At 45.1% G+C, this 19,079-nt stretch overlaps 1 protein-coding gene across 1 annotated transcript in view; it reads left to right on the top strand.

Annotated features, from left to right (window-relative positions):
* The window catches only part of LOC122395261 (protein Wnt-1-like), a 70,189-nt gene that overhangs the window by 44,070 nt on the left and 7,040 nt on the right, over positions 1-19,079 (top strand). Inside the window, exons 2-3 of the mRNA XM_043392705.1 lie at positions 13,877-14,057; positions 18,225-18,348. Of these exons, the coding sequence (XP_043248640.1) occupies positions 13,877-14,057; positions 18,225-18,348 (305 nt within the window). The remainder of the gene's footprint in view (positions 1-13,876; positions 14,058-18,224; positions 18,349-19,079) is intronic.

Below are 19,079 nucleotides of genomic sequence, written 5' to 3'. Positions count from 1 at the left end.
TAACCCTTTCGCTGGTAAATACACCGAATTTTCAATCGAGCTTCGTTTGGTAGCTTAAATTTGTTTTTGTTGAGGATCTATCGTTATGAAAGATTGAACTCAACCGCTTACATGCAGAAGAAAAAATGGTTTATTGAAAAGTATAATAATGGATATTACAAGACACGGAGGCGAAAAACTAAGTAAAAGACTTTCTCCGCGGTCAGGGTTGTCGCACAACTAACTCCAAACGGAGAAAAAGTCCGGCTTTATAGGCGTCGCCAAATGATCGGCAGACCTATGGGTTTTATGACCCTACCTGGGTCGACGTCGAGCAGAGAAAAATCGCAATGCTAGACATTGAAAATATATCTATTCTCAACAGTTTTAATATCGGTTAACTCGGTAATTCTGATATTTTCAGGGCCCCCAAGAGCCACCGTAAACTATAAATGAGATTTGATTCGAAAGCACATAGAAGATCGAACGTTGTTCCCCGCAGTTCCCCCGAGGATACCCTTTTTTTTTTACAATTGCCTCTCGCCAATAGCACGTCGAGCTCCGATGAACCGTAATCTAAAAAGAAAGCTGCTAATAACCGCGGAGAAATTAACTTGAAACGCCTTTGCACGCTCCAGATACTTTCTATCTGTCCGAAAAAGGAATGAGAGGAGGGGGAGAGCCAACGGCGGGCAAGAATGCTTTGCGCGTTTGTTGGGGTAGAAAGAATTTAGAAGGCTTTTAAGAAATGAAAAATGCAGACGATTGGGAGATTTAAGTCTTTGAAGCAGTGGGACAGGCCGACGACACAACGAAGGGAAAAAACGGAAGCGTCTGCTCGCGGAACTTTATTTCTATAATAGTTTTCCTCGGAAATTATTTTACGGGTCGTCTATCGGGGCATAATGGATTGTAAAAAAAATAACATTCGACGCTTTCGAATATGTTTGCCGGGGTCACTGTATTAATTTCCCGCGTGTTTGTTCGCTCGAAATTCTGATTAAAAAAAAAAGAAGCCCAGCGTGTGTTATTCGCTGTGTATATCGCTGAAACGTTGTTTCGTAAAATAATAGAAATTCTTTTCTTCCTGTTGAAACTTTATTGCACGGTATATTATTTTCATTAACGTTTATTAATAACTGATATATAGTATTTAATTTAATTAACGTTTATTAATAACTAATATATAGTATTTAATTTAATTAGCGTTTATTAATAACCAATATATAGTATTTTATTTAATTAACTTTTATTAATAACTAATATATAGTATTTAATTTAACTAACGAGAAGGACGAAAGTGTTATTGTGCGTTTGATTCGCGCGCCATGTTTTGTGTTGGCCACTCTGTAAGTTTTTTGTGTGTTTAAGATGGCACGTGATTTCTTTTTTTAACGAAACCAGTAAGTAAGGGTTTTTATCGTTGTTTCGTAAAATAATATAAATTCTTTTCTTTCCTTTAAAATTTCAATCCCCAAATTTGTAGGGTCCAGAATCTTAAAAAATTGTAATTAAATGACACGTGATTTTTTTATTAACGAAACCAGTAAGTAAGGGTTTTTATCGTTGTTTCGTAAAATAATATAAATTCATTTCTTCCCTTTAAAATTAAAATCCCCAAATCTGTAGCCCCGGAAAAAATCTTAAAAAATCGTAATTAATTGGCACGTGATTTTTTTTTTTAACGAAACCAGTAAGTAAGGGTTTTTATCGTTGATTTTTCCCCGACAAAATGGCGAAGACAGATTTTGGGGGGCAATCACGATATCGGAGATAAATTCAGCTCGATTTCTGCGACGGGTACGAGTAACTGGCATTGTTGACCGTGGAGGGGCCCGGGGTAGGTAAGCGTATTGTGTCAGGCTAAACAAAAATCACCGCGCGATCCCCTGTTGATTCGCTCGACTCCTTGTTTCACGCGTGAACGGTGCTTAACCCGCCGCGAGCGAGAGAGCCTGAACCAACAACAACAACGCGGTTGTGTTTTCGCGTTATTACTATACTCTCGCCGCGGAGCCGCGCTCTGTCGAAGTATAACAGATCGGGGGCTTACGACAACACGGATAAAAAAGGGGCTCGTTCGACCGTGGCGCGTTATTGCCGCCAAAAACCGCGGTTTTGTTTCCAAAGTCGCAATAAACAACGCGAGATGATTTAATTATAGTACAATGCTGGCCGAAAGTTCGATTTTCATCGGTTTAATACGTACGAAGCTGTTCGTGAACTAATATAATAAATTTTTCCATACTTTTGGCCAATAATTTGGTGCAAAACATTTCGTGAAACGCGATATTCTGATGGAGTCGAGTAACATATTGGTAATGCATATTCGTGGAACGCGTTACGATTTTAATAATAGGGAGGGAGTTCCCCTGAAACTGGACAGAGTATTATCTTCAGAGTGTGAAACGCTGGGCGATCGTTATTTCGCGTGAACAATAGTAGAGGTAGAATAAACAATACTATGATCTGTTCAAATTCTACACCAAAGTTTGACCAAAGCTTCAGGGTAACTATTCTAACAATACTATTAGATAAATGGTGTTACTACGAAGCCGATAGTGCCAGTATCGCACCGAGAAAAAGTAGAAGAAGAAGAAGAACAATACTATTTGTTTCATTGCTTTATACCGATTTCTAATATTGTTAAATTATAAAGAAAACAGTGTAAAAGTCTAAAAAGGGCCTCAAGTGTCCAATCTAGAGGAACTCCCCCTGCTTTGCTATCAAAAATCGATGTTTATCTCAAAGAAATTAACATAAAGGTACACAAAAAAAAATCTTGAATAAAGTTTGCAAAGAATCAGAAAATTCTATGCACGAGTAATGAAATAAAAAAAAAAAGACAAGATATCGAAGAAAGTGAGCTTCCAATTAGTAGAACGGTGGATCCGTGGCTGTTGAGATGGCAGAAACTAGCGAATTTCGAACTAAAACGAACGAAAACTAGCGAAAACGCCAACTAATTTTTTTTTAAAAAAAAAGGTAAGGCTTCGCTCTACAAAAAGCAACTAAAATGAACACCGAATCACACTGCATTCATAATTAAAAAATAAAATGAAAACTGAACATGTTCGATTAGTTATAACTAAAAAAATGTTGGAGATATAAAAGCGTACTTTGGTGTAATTTAAGTACGTACTAAGTACATTTAATTCAATTACTCGTCATTTACTTTGAAGAATCAAAGCAACAATAAACGATGATTTTAAGATTGAACGTTTCAAAATGATGTAGTCGTATAAAAAATCGATAAATGATAAAAAAAATCAGACTAAATCATGGCCCATTAACTATTAGTGAATCATTATTTCATTGTGGGTATATTTGTATAAAAGCACTTTTTGCCGCGTTTGGCATGCAACGGCCCCCACTGCGCGGCGGCTGAGATCGAAGATAGGAACGGCGAAGTCGCCGGTCGAGATGTCGAACGCGTGGAAAGGTGAAAGGTTACGCTTGATTCGCAAGTGGCGGTCGGTTTGGATATGTGCGTCGGCGGCAAGCGTACGCGATTCGCAAGGAGCACGGTATTCTCGTAAACTCGGAGACCCCGGGCACACCGGGTACTCTATTTGATATCCCAGGGGCCACGGAGGGGGGCAACCGTGCTTTCAGATTCACTGGCCGTGCATAGAGAGACGCGTACGCGATGAGCGCCAGGAGCAAAAAAGGAAACAACGAGGGTACCCGCGGGACCGTAGTCGGTGCATCCCCTAATTAAGATTGGCCTTGTTTTAACCAGAATGATCCGTCGATCCCCCCCGAGGACCCTCGATATATCGGTTCCGTTACCGATCGACGAGACCCCAGTCGCGATGCAATCCTTCCGCCTTTTCTTCCCCCTTTCTTTTCACTCGTTTCCTTTTTTTTTTTTCGTACGCTGTGGCTGTGCCCTCCCCTCGTCCCCTAATTTTTTCTGAAACCTTCCGGAGGCCGATTCCCATTAGGTAGCCGATTATTTGGGCAATTATTGGGAATATTTTCCCAGCGAAAAATTGTCGAACACGAGCACAGGGGTGGTTCACGTGCTCGAGTGAATTGAAAATGTCGAACGACCCGTCTTTGAGATTAATTTTTTTCAAGGTTCTGTGGGGAAAGAGACTAAATAAATCCGGGTGTTGCGCGACCGACGGAAATGTTTTATCGCTCGCAGGTCGACATTGAAGCGCCCCGTGTCGCAAAGGATAGTGGGTCTGAATAGGCAGGGAAACGAATAATGTCTCTGAACGGAGAAAATAACGGGTTGCTCGCGCGCATATCGATTATCGTGCAACTTACGATTCGTTAGGCTTGCTGAGCTTGAAACAGAATGGGAGTAAAAAAAAGTAACAGCGGATTCCGATGTACACCGTCGCTCAAAAGTTGCAACAACTCGATTCAATCCGATGGCAACAAACAAATTTATAAAATACAAACTCTCGATGCTTCCAAGCTTCTTATTGCACAGCCGAGTATCGAGATTGCGTTAACGGATTGTCGACTCGGTATTGAGCAAAATGTAATTTAATCGGTGATTTACGATTATGCACTCACGGGTAATTACATTGTAATCTCGATCGTAAATCAATATAATGTGATTACAGTTTGCCCACCTCTGCCTCTATTGCATTAGGATGAATAGCAAAGAGCCGTATAACTGTTTCGTCAGACATTCTCTCGGTGCACGGTCTTTAGAAATTGCAGGAATGCACATTCTACGCAATACCATTAAAGATCGAACGAGAGTGATAATTGCGGTATCGTATAAGCTCCGAGACAGTAAAGTTTCGAAAATATATTCGATAGCTTTTGAACGGTAGTGTAGTTAGGTAGTTTCTATGATAGTTTTAGAAGTGTATCAACTGCTCTGTTGCTCGGTGAGGCTTTTACGCGTGCACAGTCTAAAAATCTTTAATCTCGTTAGCGCTAATTCCTCGGCCGATCTTGTTAGATTCTGCGCCCAGGCCATCAAAGCTTGTCTCTTTCCCGTAAGGAAATTAGCGAGAACTGGGAAATCGAGTGGCGACCGCGCTCGATCCTCTGCTGCCTCGAACACGTTGAAATCACCGAATTCTCTCCGCCATACTGTCGTAACTAGTCCTGAAAATCCACGCGTACCAAAATTCCAATTACCATTCGTTCTTTATTCCCACAACGAATCCACGGGGAAAACTAATTTTTTCAACTTGGAAACTGTGGGTTTAGAACGTATTTATTATAATTGCATAACGTTGGTAAAAAACTATTTAACAAAAAATCGATACAATAACAATGATTTGTCTCACACGTCGCTCTTTCGTTTACTCTTCAATCATAAAGTATACAAACTATTTAGACCATTCACTCAAAATACATCCTCTAAACGAGACATTTAAATTTGAAACGTCCTATATTTTCGAAGGATTCCTTGAAATTCCGTTCCCTGGGTTGGCTCCTGAAAACCATAAAAATTATCATCGACACCGCGACGATACGCGAGTAGAATGATTGGCGGTTCGTCACGGAACACCTCGCGGACCGTTTGTTCTCGAAATACGCGATAAAGCATCGTTTCTCGAGAAACGACCAAAGAGACCAAACACGGAAAGCGAACGCGACAGATAACACGCCCGATATCCGTCCTTAGAGCCAGATAACTTTTTATGACGTTCCCATTATTTCCAGAACCCTTTCGTACAATCTACGGGAACCTTCGAGAGACACCTATTCGGCGATAAATTTTATTGTCGTCGAATGATTTATGCCCGAACCATTAGGTCCGAATATCTCTCTCGGTCAGGCTTCGTTGACGGTTGACATTCCTTGTTTACTGTTGCGTGAAACGCGTTCCGTTGCGCGAGCCCGAGTTCCAGACACTCCGGAAATGTAACAGAAATTTTATTTTTTTCGATAAAATCGTACGCGAAACGACTCGAGACGAGTTTAATTTCTCATCGTTGTATATACGGTTGAAATGAAATTTTGCTCGGTGGCGGAGCGTTTCGTGTGCTTTGAGGTTCTAGGAACTCGTAACGGTAGCCGCGACGATGCCTCCATCGGCTAAAACAATGGGACAATTTTCCTCGAAGCACTCGGAGGCCACTTCATCGCCCTGGTGCTTAGAGTTGGCCATCTTGCGGCGCGGATCTCCCTGAAACAACAAGTTCGTTCTTCCGTCGGTGGCGTTGGAAAAACTGTAATTGGATATCGGTTCGAACGACCGTGTCAGAGAAGCTGTAAAGGCGGATTTACGTTATCCGTCGCGCGACCATCGGTCGAAACGTTCCACGATGGGTTTTGCATGGTTATATTCACACTGGTAGTCGGCCGTTCCCGTCTGGCGGTGCCTTTGATGAATGTCTGAACAGACGATTGCCTGAAGGGCACCGTGAATCCGCCGTAACACGTATCGCGTCTGTTATACACCGTCTTGACCCCTCCGTTGGTACGCGACGAAAAGGAATGTCTGACGACGACGACAACGACGCGGATAGGACGACGTCGCTCGTCGGCCTCGCGTAAACGTAGACGATACGAGACGAAAGAACGAGCGATCGTCAGGTTGTCTGGCATAGGTTGCTCGTCCGTAAGCGTCTGCCAGTTCGTTTACGAATGCCGGGGCTGCGAAAGGAACGTGGGTAAATAGCGGGCCGTTTTACGACCGGCCTTAACCCGCTGTTTGCGCCTGGCTTTTCCAACCAACGACAATTTCGATCTGCATTCTCTCAAAAATCCCTCCTATCGCGTCTGCGTTCCCTCAAAATCCCTCTTATCGTTTCCCAAATGGATCCCGGGGGGAAGTGTTTATCGTGTCTTTCTATTTGTCTCCCGGAGAGTCACTGTCTTTCGTACACCACCCTCTCTCGCGATCACTCCTTAAAAATCCTCTTTAAAGTCTTGCTCGCTCGTGGGACGTCCAGTCGAACGAAACAACGAATTGGAATTGACTAAAATTATCAGCACCATTTTATGAGTACCATTTTGTGAGACCAATATGTAGATGCCATTTTACGAGTATGTATCATTATATGGGTGCAATTTTACATATCACTGCCTCAGTACCATTTTGCAAATTCCTCCATACGAGTGCCATTTTGCGAGACCAATATGTAGATGCCATTTTACGAGTACCATTATATGGGTGCCATTTTACATATCACTGCCTCAGTACCATTTTGCAAATTTCTCCATACGAGTGCCATTTTGCAAATTTCTCCATACGAGTGCCATTTTGCAAATTTCTCCATACGAGTGCCATTTTGCAAATTCCACCATACGAGTGCCATTTTGCAAATTCCTCCATACGAGTGCCATTTTGCGAGACCAATATGTAGATGCAATTTTACGAGTACCATTATATGGGTGCCATTTTACATATCACTGTCTCAGTACCATTATGCAAATTCCTCCATAAGAGTGCCATTTTGCGAGACCAATATGTAGATGCAATTTTACGAGTACCATTATATGGGTGCCATTTTACATATGACTGCCACAATACCATTTTGCAAATTCCTTCGTACGAGTGCCATTTTGCGAGACTAATATGTAGATGCAATTTTACGAGTACCATTATATGGGTGCCATTTTACATATGACTGCCTCAGTACCATTTTGCAAATTCCTCCATACGAGTGCCATTTTGCTTGATATTCAAAGTCTCTGTTAAGAGTAAGAAACAGTTAAATTTTCGATCGGTCTTGTACTTCCGGTAGCAATCAGTGTGCCAAGAGAATCCTGTTTCACTTCCAAACAGTTCAATCGTTACGTCTCGGCGAGTGATGCCCAGCAGAATACACAGATCCTCGTACAATCAACATCCACGAGGCTCGGCAATAAAAATAAATAGCCCCCGTCGATTCTCCGTGTCAGCGTTTCCTAAACTGTGTTCCGCGAACGAGCGTTCTCGACAAAAATTGTGCTCGAAAATTCGGGGGGAGAGGGGCAGAAAATAAAATAAATTTGATTCTAGCATCGTTACAATTTTTCATTTTTGTATGTACTAGCGTAGATGTATACTTTCCTCTAGAGAGCTTGGTGTTCGGGATTGTTTAAGAATTTATCGTTTATTTTCCCCCTTTTAAAAATGGCCTTGCGTTTATTTTTATTTTTGCTAAAATTTTAGCACGATATTCCAGAAAAATATCGCCGGAGGAGAACTTGCAACGTTTTGGGAAACACTGGCCTGCGAAAACATCCTCAATTTCATATTCGTTTAGCCGCAAATAGATCGCGAACTTCGGCGAAGCTCTCAACGAAACCGTGTGCCTCGTTTCTCCAAATCCTACCGATTCTATACGACTCGCGGATCCGTAGATCAAGGAACCCCCTCGAGCATAGCGAATCGTTAAAATTAAATACCCATGGATTAATGGTAATTAACATCGCGAAACGATTAAAATAGAGGCAATTCGATAGATCTCAATTTGTTCGAGTCGTGGACGGATTCGGAAATTAATCGGCCGGAAGGAAGAGCGCGTTGAATGGGTCCTTGGACGTATCCTTCGAGAACAGTGGCTTGGTCTAGGCGGCGTCGAAACTTGGAGAGCCGTGTTCCGCGCAATCTGCGCCCAGCCCCCAGTAAAGCACCCCTCTGGTCGGTGACTTCGACGGATCCAGAGGGGTGGCCAGCGACGAAACGAGCAAAAGTAGCAAGAGGGAGGGGGGTGTGGGGGGAACAGGGATATGTATGTTGGTTCGGTAATCGATACTAATTAGGACGAGGCAGAAGTTTCGTTCGGGTGGCGGGCTAGGCTCGACTCGCGCGAGCCTCCTTCCACCCACACCCACACGCACACACGCGCGTGGGCATGAAACGAAAACGTCCGCGTCTATGGTACACGCGCGTGTGCACGTCGAACCGGTATATCTGCCTACTTACGGGTTAATACCACGATGCACGACGTATTGTGGGCTTTCGGGGGATTTATCCCCCATTATGATGTCGGCGGTGAGTGTTTCTCGACGTAAATGGGCCCTATCGCTGTCACGTGGACAAAAGCCGCGGGCCGACGTGGTTATGACGGCAACGCGATACCTCTCCTAATAATAATAATAATAATAATAATAATCGTCGCCGGTCTCGCCGATGATAAAGGCAAAAGGAGCCCCCTCTCTCTCTCCCTCTATCTGGCCTCCTTCTCCCTCTTCTTTTCCTCCCTTTTGAATCGAGAGCCAGCCGAGAGCCCTCCCGCGACCCCCCCCCGGGATACATCATCGGATTCTGAATATGGATTTCTTTCTTTCCCGCCGGGCGCTTTGTCGAATTATTATTCCCCTCGTTGCCTCCCCCTTCGACTTTGTCCCTCTTGCTCCCGTTTCCTGTTCCATTCTCCCATCTTCATCGCCGACGACACGGTTCGCCTTATTCCCTAACCGTCTCGACTTACCCTTGCCCGAGGTCTTGCCCTCCGCGAGTAAGCTCGACTCTCTTTCTGCCCTCCTCCACCCCCCACCTACCCTTATCTAGCGGGACCGTCGACTTCCTGCGGGGGCTACTCGGTTTCGTTCGTCCAAGATTCGATTCCGGTGACGGGACATCGTTAACGATGCTCGGTGACCTTAGGGTTACCCCTGGACGTAATACAATTTATTCGACCATGCTCAACACGTTGACTCCCGTGACGGTCACCGGTGACCGGCACTCGATTCGATTACAGCGTCATGGGGGTCACCGGTGACCGGCGATGCGCCCAATAGTAAAACTATGTAATTAGAGTAAATAACAATACCGATAATTTTTTCAATAATGCCATCTATATATATTACTATAATGGTTCGAAGATATTAATTAAGCAAAACTACATAATTAGAATAAATAACAATACCGATAATTTTTTCAATAATGCCATCGTTACTATAATGGTTCGAAGATATCAATGCCACATAGAACATACAAAAATAATTTTATTAACATATAATACGAGGTACATTGAGACACTCTGGGCAAAGAAAAGGTGAACCAATATGGACGACACAATTTTTTAAATGCAAACTTCGTCATCGAAACATTTCACTAAATACATCGCAAAACCGATCTACAGCGCTTCGAAGGTGACCGGTGACTTTAGCCGCTGTAAATAATATTATGGCATGATAAAAAAATTGTTGTTGGCGCCATGTGTTAAATTATTAAAATTGATCGTGGGCTTCTATGCGTGGTCGACCTTGACCAAGTTAATCGTTGAACCCTCGACGCCTTTGCGCCGCTTAAAGGTTGATCGAGCACTCGTCACCCTTTCCATCGATACGGTATTGATTGCAATATTGCAATCAACGCGTTTAGTGGCCAGGGCCAGGGCAAAGTCGGCCGTTTGACCAGAGGCTCAGCCCTATCGTAAACATCGGTTCACCGGGTAGGGGGGGTAGGGATAATCGTGCACGATCAGCGCAAAAGTTCTCCCGGTGTGTCGCGAACGCCCCGACGTCGATGGCGGCTAATCCTCGGTGTTCCCCGGGCCACGACATTCGGTTGGAAGTACACAAGATAACACCCGTGGTGTCCCCCCCCCGGGCTCGAGGAGGATCTACGCGCTGGTAAAACGGCCCTCATCGCGGAAGAGAGAGCCGTAAACCGTGGCCAAACAAACCCCGAAATAGCTAGGAACGAGTCAGAGCGAAGTCGAAGAGCCGACCCCGGTCGCAAACAAATAATAAACGGTCCTACGCCGCTGCCACGAAGCCCGTACCTGATAGCCGACTCGGTCTCGTTAGATGACTCACGCCATTTCCTCGCGGGACAGGACCACGATCGCGAGGCGCGGCTAAAGACGACCTCGAGCCACGTATTTTCAACGTTTCGCCACCGTGAGATCGAGTTCTCTTTCAAAAGACGGTGAAAATTCGTAGATCCGGTCATCCTGGTAGCTTTACCACCCTCGAAACATAAGAGTCGCGACAATAAATCGAATTGCGTTAGACGCCATCTTGAGATCCAGCTATCTGACCGTAACATCGATGCAAGTGATTGTTGTAAATCACACTAATCGTGAGCTTTACCAGCATCGAAGCGTAAGAGTCGTGACAATAAATCGAATTTTGTTAGACGCCATCTTGAGATCCAAGTATCTCTGACCGTAACATCGATGCAAGTGATTGTTGTAAATCATACTAATCGTGACGTCTCTTAGTAATGTGTCACGTGACCTTTTGCGTTATTACACGATTCCGATTTCCGGCTCTGTACTCTTCCTCACTTTCGTCTCGTCAGCCGAGTTGTAAACACAACAGCGACTCTTTGTACAACAGTGTCCATATATTTACTTATAATAAACCGAAAACTACAACAGTGATCCTACATAATTATTCCCACTGTGTTTTATTCTACAACGACAAGGTTATCGAGTATCCTCGCCAAGGAACGAACTTTTGGCGGTAAATCACGGCGTCCACCGTCCCGTCCTTTGAACGCGCGGTGAGCATCAATCCTCGCCGTGGTCCGTGCAAGTCGAATCTTTTGTGGACGAAACGGTGCCAGCCGTCGACGGATTAGCCTCCATAGAGCGTGGTTGGAGCCGCGGTGCAGCGAGCGTTGAAGGACGTCTCGTTCCGGGCTGCAGTCCCATTCGTTTGTTTTGAAACCGCAGTGTTACTCGAAAGGTGTTAGTAAACAGCGTCTCGTCGGCGAGATTGGGTTTCATAAAACGAGCTTGGTAACCGTGGCAGATATCGACGTTAACGTTTCTAGTCGTGTGGTTCCTTTGTTTACGCTCCTCGAGACTGTTATTTCTGGATTTAGCGCGGGATAGTATCTCTCATAGCAATTAGAAATAACGGAGGATGTGAAAGTGAACCGTAGAGATCTGATACAGACGTCGCGAATTGTCAGTCGAAAATGTCCGGACGCGTCGAAAGAAAGGGTCCCCGGCCGAGAACAGTTTAAAAACTGTTCAAGTTTGCATTAGGAATCTTGTGGGCCCATCTAGATGGCAGGGGATGGGGGGACTGGTGGCTTTCTTTCTACAGCGCCGGGTGTCGTACGTGTAGGTTGTTGATGGGCGACGATCGTTCCAAGCGTTGCCCACGGGGTTGCAATCATCGTTTTCGAGACAGCCAAGGCCACACCCTTGATTCTCATTAAGATTTACCGCCTAAACGGGCGCTACCTATGTCCGGACATGGCTGCCGTCCGGACCCCTCTTCGAAAATAATATAAAATGATGCGGCCGCTTTTTAGAGCGACGACGCCGATTAGTAACAGGCGGACGAGGACGGCGCGCCTCTCTCGACTCGTTTCGTATCCCTTTTATAGTCGACTCTGACGATCGTTCCACTCGGCCCGCCAACTACAATTTAACACATCGAATTTAGGAGACAATTGGAAATTGCGTTTAGTTTCCCTGCCCCTTTTTTATTGGATTCCAAATATTTTCCTCCGGAACCTAACCTAACCTAACCCAAATATTGTTCATTCAGTCGCCCCTGAAAATGTCAAATAATTCTCGCGTTTAAATGAATAAATGAATAATAGAGGTCGCGAGCATCGGTGACGGATAAGCAATCTCGTGTCGAAATATATTTCGAGAACAAAACACGGTGCTCGTTCGTGGAGCGCGTTCGGCTACCGAGGATCACGGGGCAGAAGGAACTTTCGGCGTGACGAACCACCTATAATTAGAGCAGGTATTCGAGTGAAAATTATAGAGGGGAAAAGGACGAAGGGCAAGCTAGGGTAAGCGATGGCGGCGTAGTGGAACGAAGGGACTGTTGGCGGAGGGTCGTGGGAGGGGGATCGGGGAAGCCGTGTAGCCGCGAACTGGTATCCGTTCGACCAACGACAGGAGAAAAGCCAAGGAAGCGAGCTCTCACCGAGGGGTGGCGATCGGGGCCAATATTTTCGCGCAGTCCGTCGATACGGATACGAAGAGTACGGGTTTTTGCTCACGCAGGTGCTTATTATCCGGCTGGCATCAAATAAATTCGATAATCGAACCACCATTTGACTTTCTAGCGGCCCCCGACCACCCGTGAACTCGTCGAGCTTCGCGGGGATCGTTTCATTCGACGCGCTTTCTCCGTTACTTACGTTCCACAACTACGAATCACACGATATTTATTACGTTTGGTAATTTTAGTTTCACAATATTTCTCTGTGCTGTCTCGATTCACATTTGTTTACTGTGCTATGGTAATGATTCGTAAATTGAACGTCCGTATCCCTCCAAAGTGAAGCGTGATAAAAAACGTTTTTCTATGCTGCCTCGATCCTTCCACGTTTTCCTTACCATGTTGCGGTAATGATTCTTAAAATGAACATGATTCGCAAATTGAACATTCGTATCCCTCCCAAGAACCCCCCAGTGTAGCGCGATAGACGTTTTTCTACATTTTCTTTACTGTGTTGCGGTAATGATTCTTAAAATGAACATGATTCATAAATTGAACGTTTGTATCCCTCCCAAGAACCCCCCAGTGAAGCGTGATAGTTTTTCTACATTTTCTTTATTGTGTTGCGGTAATGATTCTTAAAATGAACATGATTCGTAAATTGAACGTTTGCATCTCTCCCAAGAACCCCTCAGTGAAGCGTGATAGACGTTTTTCTATGCTGCCTCGACCTTCCACATTTTCCTTACCGTGTTGTGGTAATGATTCTTAAAATGAACATGATTCGTAAATTGTACATTCGTATCCCTCCCAAGAACCCCCCAGTGAAGCACGAAAGACATTTAAAACACGACAGAGGACATTTTCTAACACGCAGCCTCCGGCTATACGAACAATGAACACCCTCTGAGTAACGTTCATCTTAAGAATCATTACCAAGTAGAAGCGTCATTTTGTATAACAGTACGAATATCTATCGTTACAGTTTTTCTGGTACAAATGGATGCACCGTAATTGTCGGTAGTCGTAGTGTTAATCTTATCTTGTAGAGGGGGGTTGATTGCAAGATGGTCGAAGGGTGGATAATAACGGGCTGCTTCCGGGATTGTTTCAGGTACCTGGGCGTGGAGCCGCGGCTGAATAGCGGATCGGGTCAGAGCAGCGGTGCCGACGGACAGGCACAGATCGTCGGCGCGGGTGTGATCGGGCCGGCGAGCGCCGAAAAGAACTGCAAGAGCGTGCACCTGACCGCCAAGCAGCAGGCTATATGCTCCCGCTCGCCACCCGTCCTGCAGGTATTTACCTCGCGGCAGGGGCCGAAGAACCTCTCGGATTAATGCCCGGGGAAGCACGCGGCTAATTCGATTCACGAGACCTACGCCTCGGAGCAACAAAGAAACCGACAGAGCGAGAGAGAGAGAGAGAGAGAGTGAGAAAGGGATAGAGGAGTGTCTGGTAGCGAGAGAAAGAAGGAACGAGAAACGAGAAACGAGACGAGAGAGAGAGTCGGCGTATAAACTTTGTCGGTGTAATTTTTCGAGCCGAGTCTCCTGCGCGGTCGCTTTAACGCTCGATGCCGCTTCTTCTTCTTCGACGACGACCACGACCACGACGACGACGAATCGTTTCCATTTTTCTTCCCCTTTATGCGCCCGATGAGCTTTTCCCGCGCATACCTTCGCGATACTGGGCGAATCGCGCGACAGAGACAGGTCGTACGTCTTTGGACGGGGGAACACCCGGGCGTGGAATATTTCAAACGCGAGTTAGTCTCTTTTTCGAGGAGATTGTTAAAAATTCGGTTTCGTTACGGCGGACAATTTATATCGCGGTGAAATAGAAAAAGAAATAGTTTTCGATCGGATATTCCAAGCGTCGGAGCCTGGCTGAAATCAGAGCGTGACGCGTTATGTGATTTCCTCGTGTCCGAACCGTATATCAAATAGGAATATTTATGGCACACCGATAAACAAATGTCCACGATCCGTAGAAGAGCACCGGCGTCGATAAGGTTACTAGGACTCTATAACTCGATGTAAATCGATTTTTAAATACCACGCTCGAGAGAGTGTTGGCGCGCGGTATTCAAAGAATGCATAACTCGCGCGATATTTCACGTTTCGAGCTTCTCTCTGTATACCTGTCCCGTACTGTTCCTCCGGCGTAGTTCGTCCGACGAGGATCCCTCGGATTTTTGTGCCACGCTGGAGCACGAGTAAATTGTTTCAGTGTATAATTCTCTAACGAAAAATGCAAAGAAACAGGTCGTAAAATGTGTGTTACGACGACGTTGGAAAGTTTCGACATCGCCGCGAAGAGAGCATAAACGTGTTATGGGATTCGAAATATCCCGCGAACTATTCGTTTCCCGGATGCCTCGCGTCCATACTTTCGTGGACAAAAAATTCTGAAAGAAATCAATTTTTTCACGTGAAACTTTATTCACTTGTAACGTGTAGGTTCGTATTTCGAAAAGAAAAGATTACAGGGTTTTTTTGTTTGTCAAAAATATAGCTACGTGTTGGAATTGCATTTCTAGGAACTATAGCGTCCATCGTAAGAACAAATATTAAATATCCAGGAAGTACAAAGAAAAGGGATTCTCGTTGCGCGTTCGAGTTGTTAAAGCGATTCACGGATCGCGACGGAAAATTGACCGTCCCTTTAAGGTGGCTCGGTGCGAGGGCACTGGCTGGATTCGCACGATTCTAAAGAACTCCCGGAATGCCAAGCTCGAGTTGTAGCTTTCGTTTGCCGCGCGTGCAATATTTAATACTCCGGCTCTGCAACAGTCGGGGGGCCTTCAGTGAACCCTGCGCGACCTCCTTTTTCGAGACACACGGCTGCCGGGGAAATTGAAATCGCGAATTCCGCGATCCCGGATCGAGAATGGGGGATCCCCGCTAAATAGTCCCTGAAAACCAACAACGTCGATATTTCACCATTGTTTCACGGTATTTCGTTTAAAAAATTGGGCGCCATAACCTCTGAACGCCTCGAAAGTGGCGGTCACCGGTGACCGGCCTATAATTTAGAAGTAAAGAAATATATTTGTCGAGTGGTCCGGTACACCGAGGAACAAAGCTCTCGATGGTCGAAAGAAACTTATTTTATGGCGAGTATCGAATAGCGGAGATAGTTATCTAGTCAACGGTCCGTTAAAAATGGCGGCGCGGACGCGCTTTATGGGCAGCGCAAATGAATCGATGACAAGAATGCGGCGGTCCGCTATAGTGCTCGAGAAGTAATAAAGACACACTAACACAGAGTCGCGCGATCTCGCCAACTACAGAGAGTCAATTCCGATCCTCCTACTTGCATCAAGTTTCTCCTTGTACCACTTCGTGTTGCTTGATCCAAAATCAATACTCGAGCGAAGTGCTCGCCACCACGGTATAAACGCAAATTGTGCTCTCAAGAAAGAAACATTGCTCGTCCCGAGTGTTCCGTCGCAGAAACATATTTACATAAACCCACATGACTCGGACTTCCTACATGCTTCGAGATTCTCCTTGAAACCACTTCGTTCCGCGACACTTGATACAAAATCTCTCGCGGCGCGAGTAAAGAGGTTATGCGAACGGTATACATCCACTCGAGACACCCTGATTCGCTAAATAACCGGTAGATACTCTCCGCGGTCCGTTCTTCCGTGAAAGGATCTAGGGAAAGTCCTTATTGATTATTATATACTAGGGAAATTTTTTGAATGCTTCGACGTAGTGAATCGAATAAATTCTCCGTAGGACTTAAATCTAGTAATTACAAGGCAGGATGTAATTTGAACAATCGTTTATTATACAAAAAAGAATTCGAGACAACGCTAGTCGATTCCAGATGCTGGAACTGATTAAAAAAAGTCACCGACGCCGGGACATTGCGTCGAACGGTGCGTTACGTTGGCAATTCGTCTTTGGCGCTAGTGTGCTTACGAAAGCAACGCGGACTCCGGAGCCGACGGTCCCGAAAATCGCGTTTGCCTTTCCCTAATGCACAAATCTTGTCGATGGAAGGGCCTGGGCTCGCGGGCCTCGTCTAGAAACCGGTGCCTAGGTAAACTCGAGCCCCGGGACCACCGATATCCCTTTGAACGTCGCCGACAGTCTCGGTTTTCCGAGTCCGGGTTACCGACAAAAGAACCCTGGCCATGAATATTCATAAACGCCCCGACGCTGGGGAGCATCGAGAGCTTTAATATCCGAACGGATCGAACCGGATATACGCGTGGGGGGAACGAAAGAACATCCTCGGGGAACCGCTACGCGACCCCGCGCCGATTTATGTCGCGTCGACGTTGAAATTTCACCTTGTCCCGGACCACGGTTCCCTCCTTTCTTTCGTCGGGAAACCGGGAATCAGAATCTTATTGACCCCGTTCCTCCGCGAGAACGTGAGAATGCTTCGTTCGGACGTTCCTGGATGCTCCAACGATGTGTGCAGTTCCGTGTTTGGCGCTTTGGAATGGTGTTCTTTCGCAGCACCTTCTACGTCAGCTTTCCTAGCTGCTTTGTATTCGTCTTTCCCAATTGCGTGTGTGTATGTATATGAAAGATAGATTACGAGTACGTACGTTGTTCGGTGGATGTGGAGGTTAAGTGTACGGTGCGATTTGAGCGCCACTTTTTACACTTTACCGACCGGTAGCTTATTAATCGGCTCTCTGCCGCCAATGCTTACGAACCAATAAGGCAATCTGTTAATTGATTATCAAAAAAATAAAAAAATGCTAGCTTTAATTACCCTGTAATAACAGAAAGTGAACAATGTAGTACGTGTAAGAAAAAGCGCGTATATTCCCGCTAGGTTAGGCTCAAACCGCCACCGGTGGCCAAAGTGCCAAGTGTACGATCAGATATGGCGGCGTGGAATAGATTATGTGCGACGTACGACTCTGCATGTGTTACAAATTATGCGTTAAACGTTCGGTACGTGTTACAAATTGACTGTCGATACGATTGTCTGCAAGATGGATTATGAATTTGGTACGCCGAGTGATTCAATGTCTGTGATAGGTTATGCGTGGCTACTGAAATCCACTAACGCTTTTACGAAATAGTATTTTCTTTCTCCAATCCTCTTTCAGGCATCTGGGATAGATGTCGCTAATACTAGATCCACGGTATCTGTTCGAAACATCTAGAAAATTTGACAATGAACGCCGCTCTTAATATTAATGGATCGAGATAACGTTGATTCGAAATAACTCCATTAGCATAATTGTGCCGCTGGTAGAAACTCGATTACATATTATAATTGCTTCCCGACACACGATCCAATTAAACCGCGATCTGCTATTAGATGCACGAAGCCGGTAATTGTGGACGCGGCATGACGCGTGCTACGTTCGGTATCGTCTGTTTCGCGACGCGAGCGGTGAAAACGTGCTAACAAGGGGAAATCCCCGGGTGCTCCGTAGGCTACTACCTGCCATTCGGTTTTCCTTTCACGGTGTTTACTTTCAGGCAGTCAGCGCTGGCGCGAGATTGGCCATAGAGGAGTGTCAGCACCAGTTTAGATCAGCGAGATGGAATTGTTCCATCAGCCCGGAAAATCCGGAGAACGTTTTCGGCGGCGTGATGCTAGTCAGTAAGTAAAAGCTCAACCACGGGAACGGCTGCTCGACGTGAAAAGACAGATTCGAGGCGAAATATCTTCGATAAGAGCAGATGTTGCGTAAATTCGAAATTATTCGATCGAATGCAGGAACTAATTAAACGCAGGTGCAATCACGGATTTATTGTATTTAACAATCGTTAACTTCCAGCAGAAAACATACTCGGCTGCATTACTGCAATTTAACGTGTTCCGCGTTAATACGCTTTCTTTTTCAATTACCCGGTCAAGTGCGTGAACGCAGCTGTCCATAACCGAACAGGCATCCAATGACTGCGCAACGAGGGTTTCCATGTACCCAGTAAACGTACGCAATTATTTTGATATTGAAAAAAGGTTTGCCTCGAATCTTAAAAACGTGATTCCCTTCAAGAAAATTGTTGAGAGACCAAAATTTATCTGAACAAAATAAATAAAATTGCAGAATATTAGAAACGATCCTCAAACGTTGATTAAAAATTTACCAAACGACGTTCGACGATAAAATTCGAGATAAAATTTTGTCGCGTCCATTTAAATTCCTCCGTGGTTTGTATTCCCACGAATCGAACCCGATGTTTAATTTGATATAACAATCGTGCGCATCAAATTGCGTTATCAAGATTGGGTTACCCTCGCGTCTCCCGAGTCCGAGATAATTTTAATTAAATTTAATTCCTTGGGAAAAAAAAATAAGGAAGATGGCTGGCGCGCTCGTCGTTTCG

This window comes from Colletes gigas, unplaced genomic scaffold (genome assembly GCF_013123115.1).
Source record: "Colletes gigas isolate AHSC1104 unplaced genomic scaffold, ASM1312311v1 Colletes_gigas_Sc00005, whole genome shotgun sequence".
Classification (NCBI taxonomy): Eukaryota; Metazoa; Arthropoda; class Insecta; order Hymenoptera; family Colletidae; genus Colletes; species Colletes gigas.
Note: the sequence above shows the minus strand (reverse complement) of the source record. Positions and strands in the feature narration are given on the sequence as shown.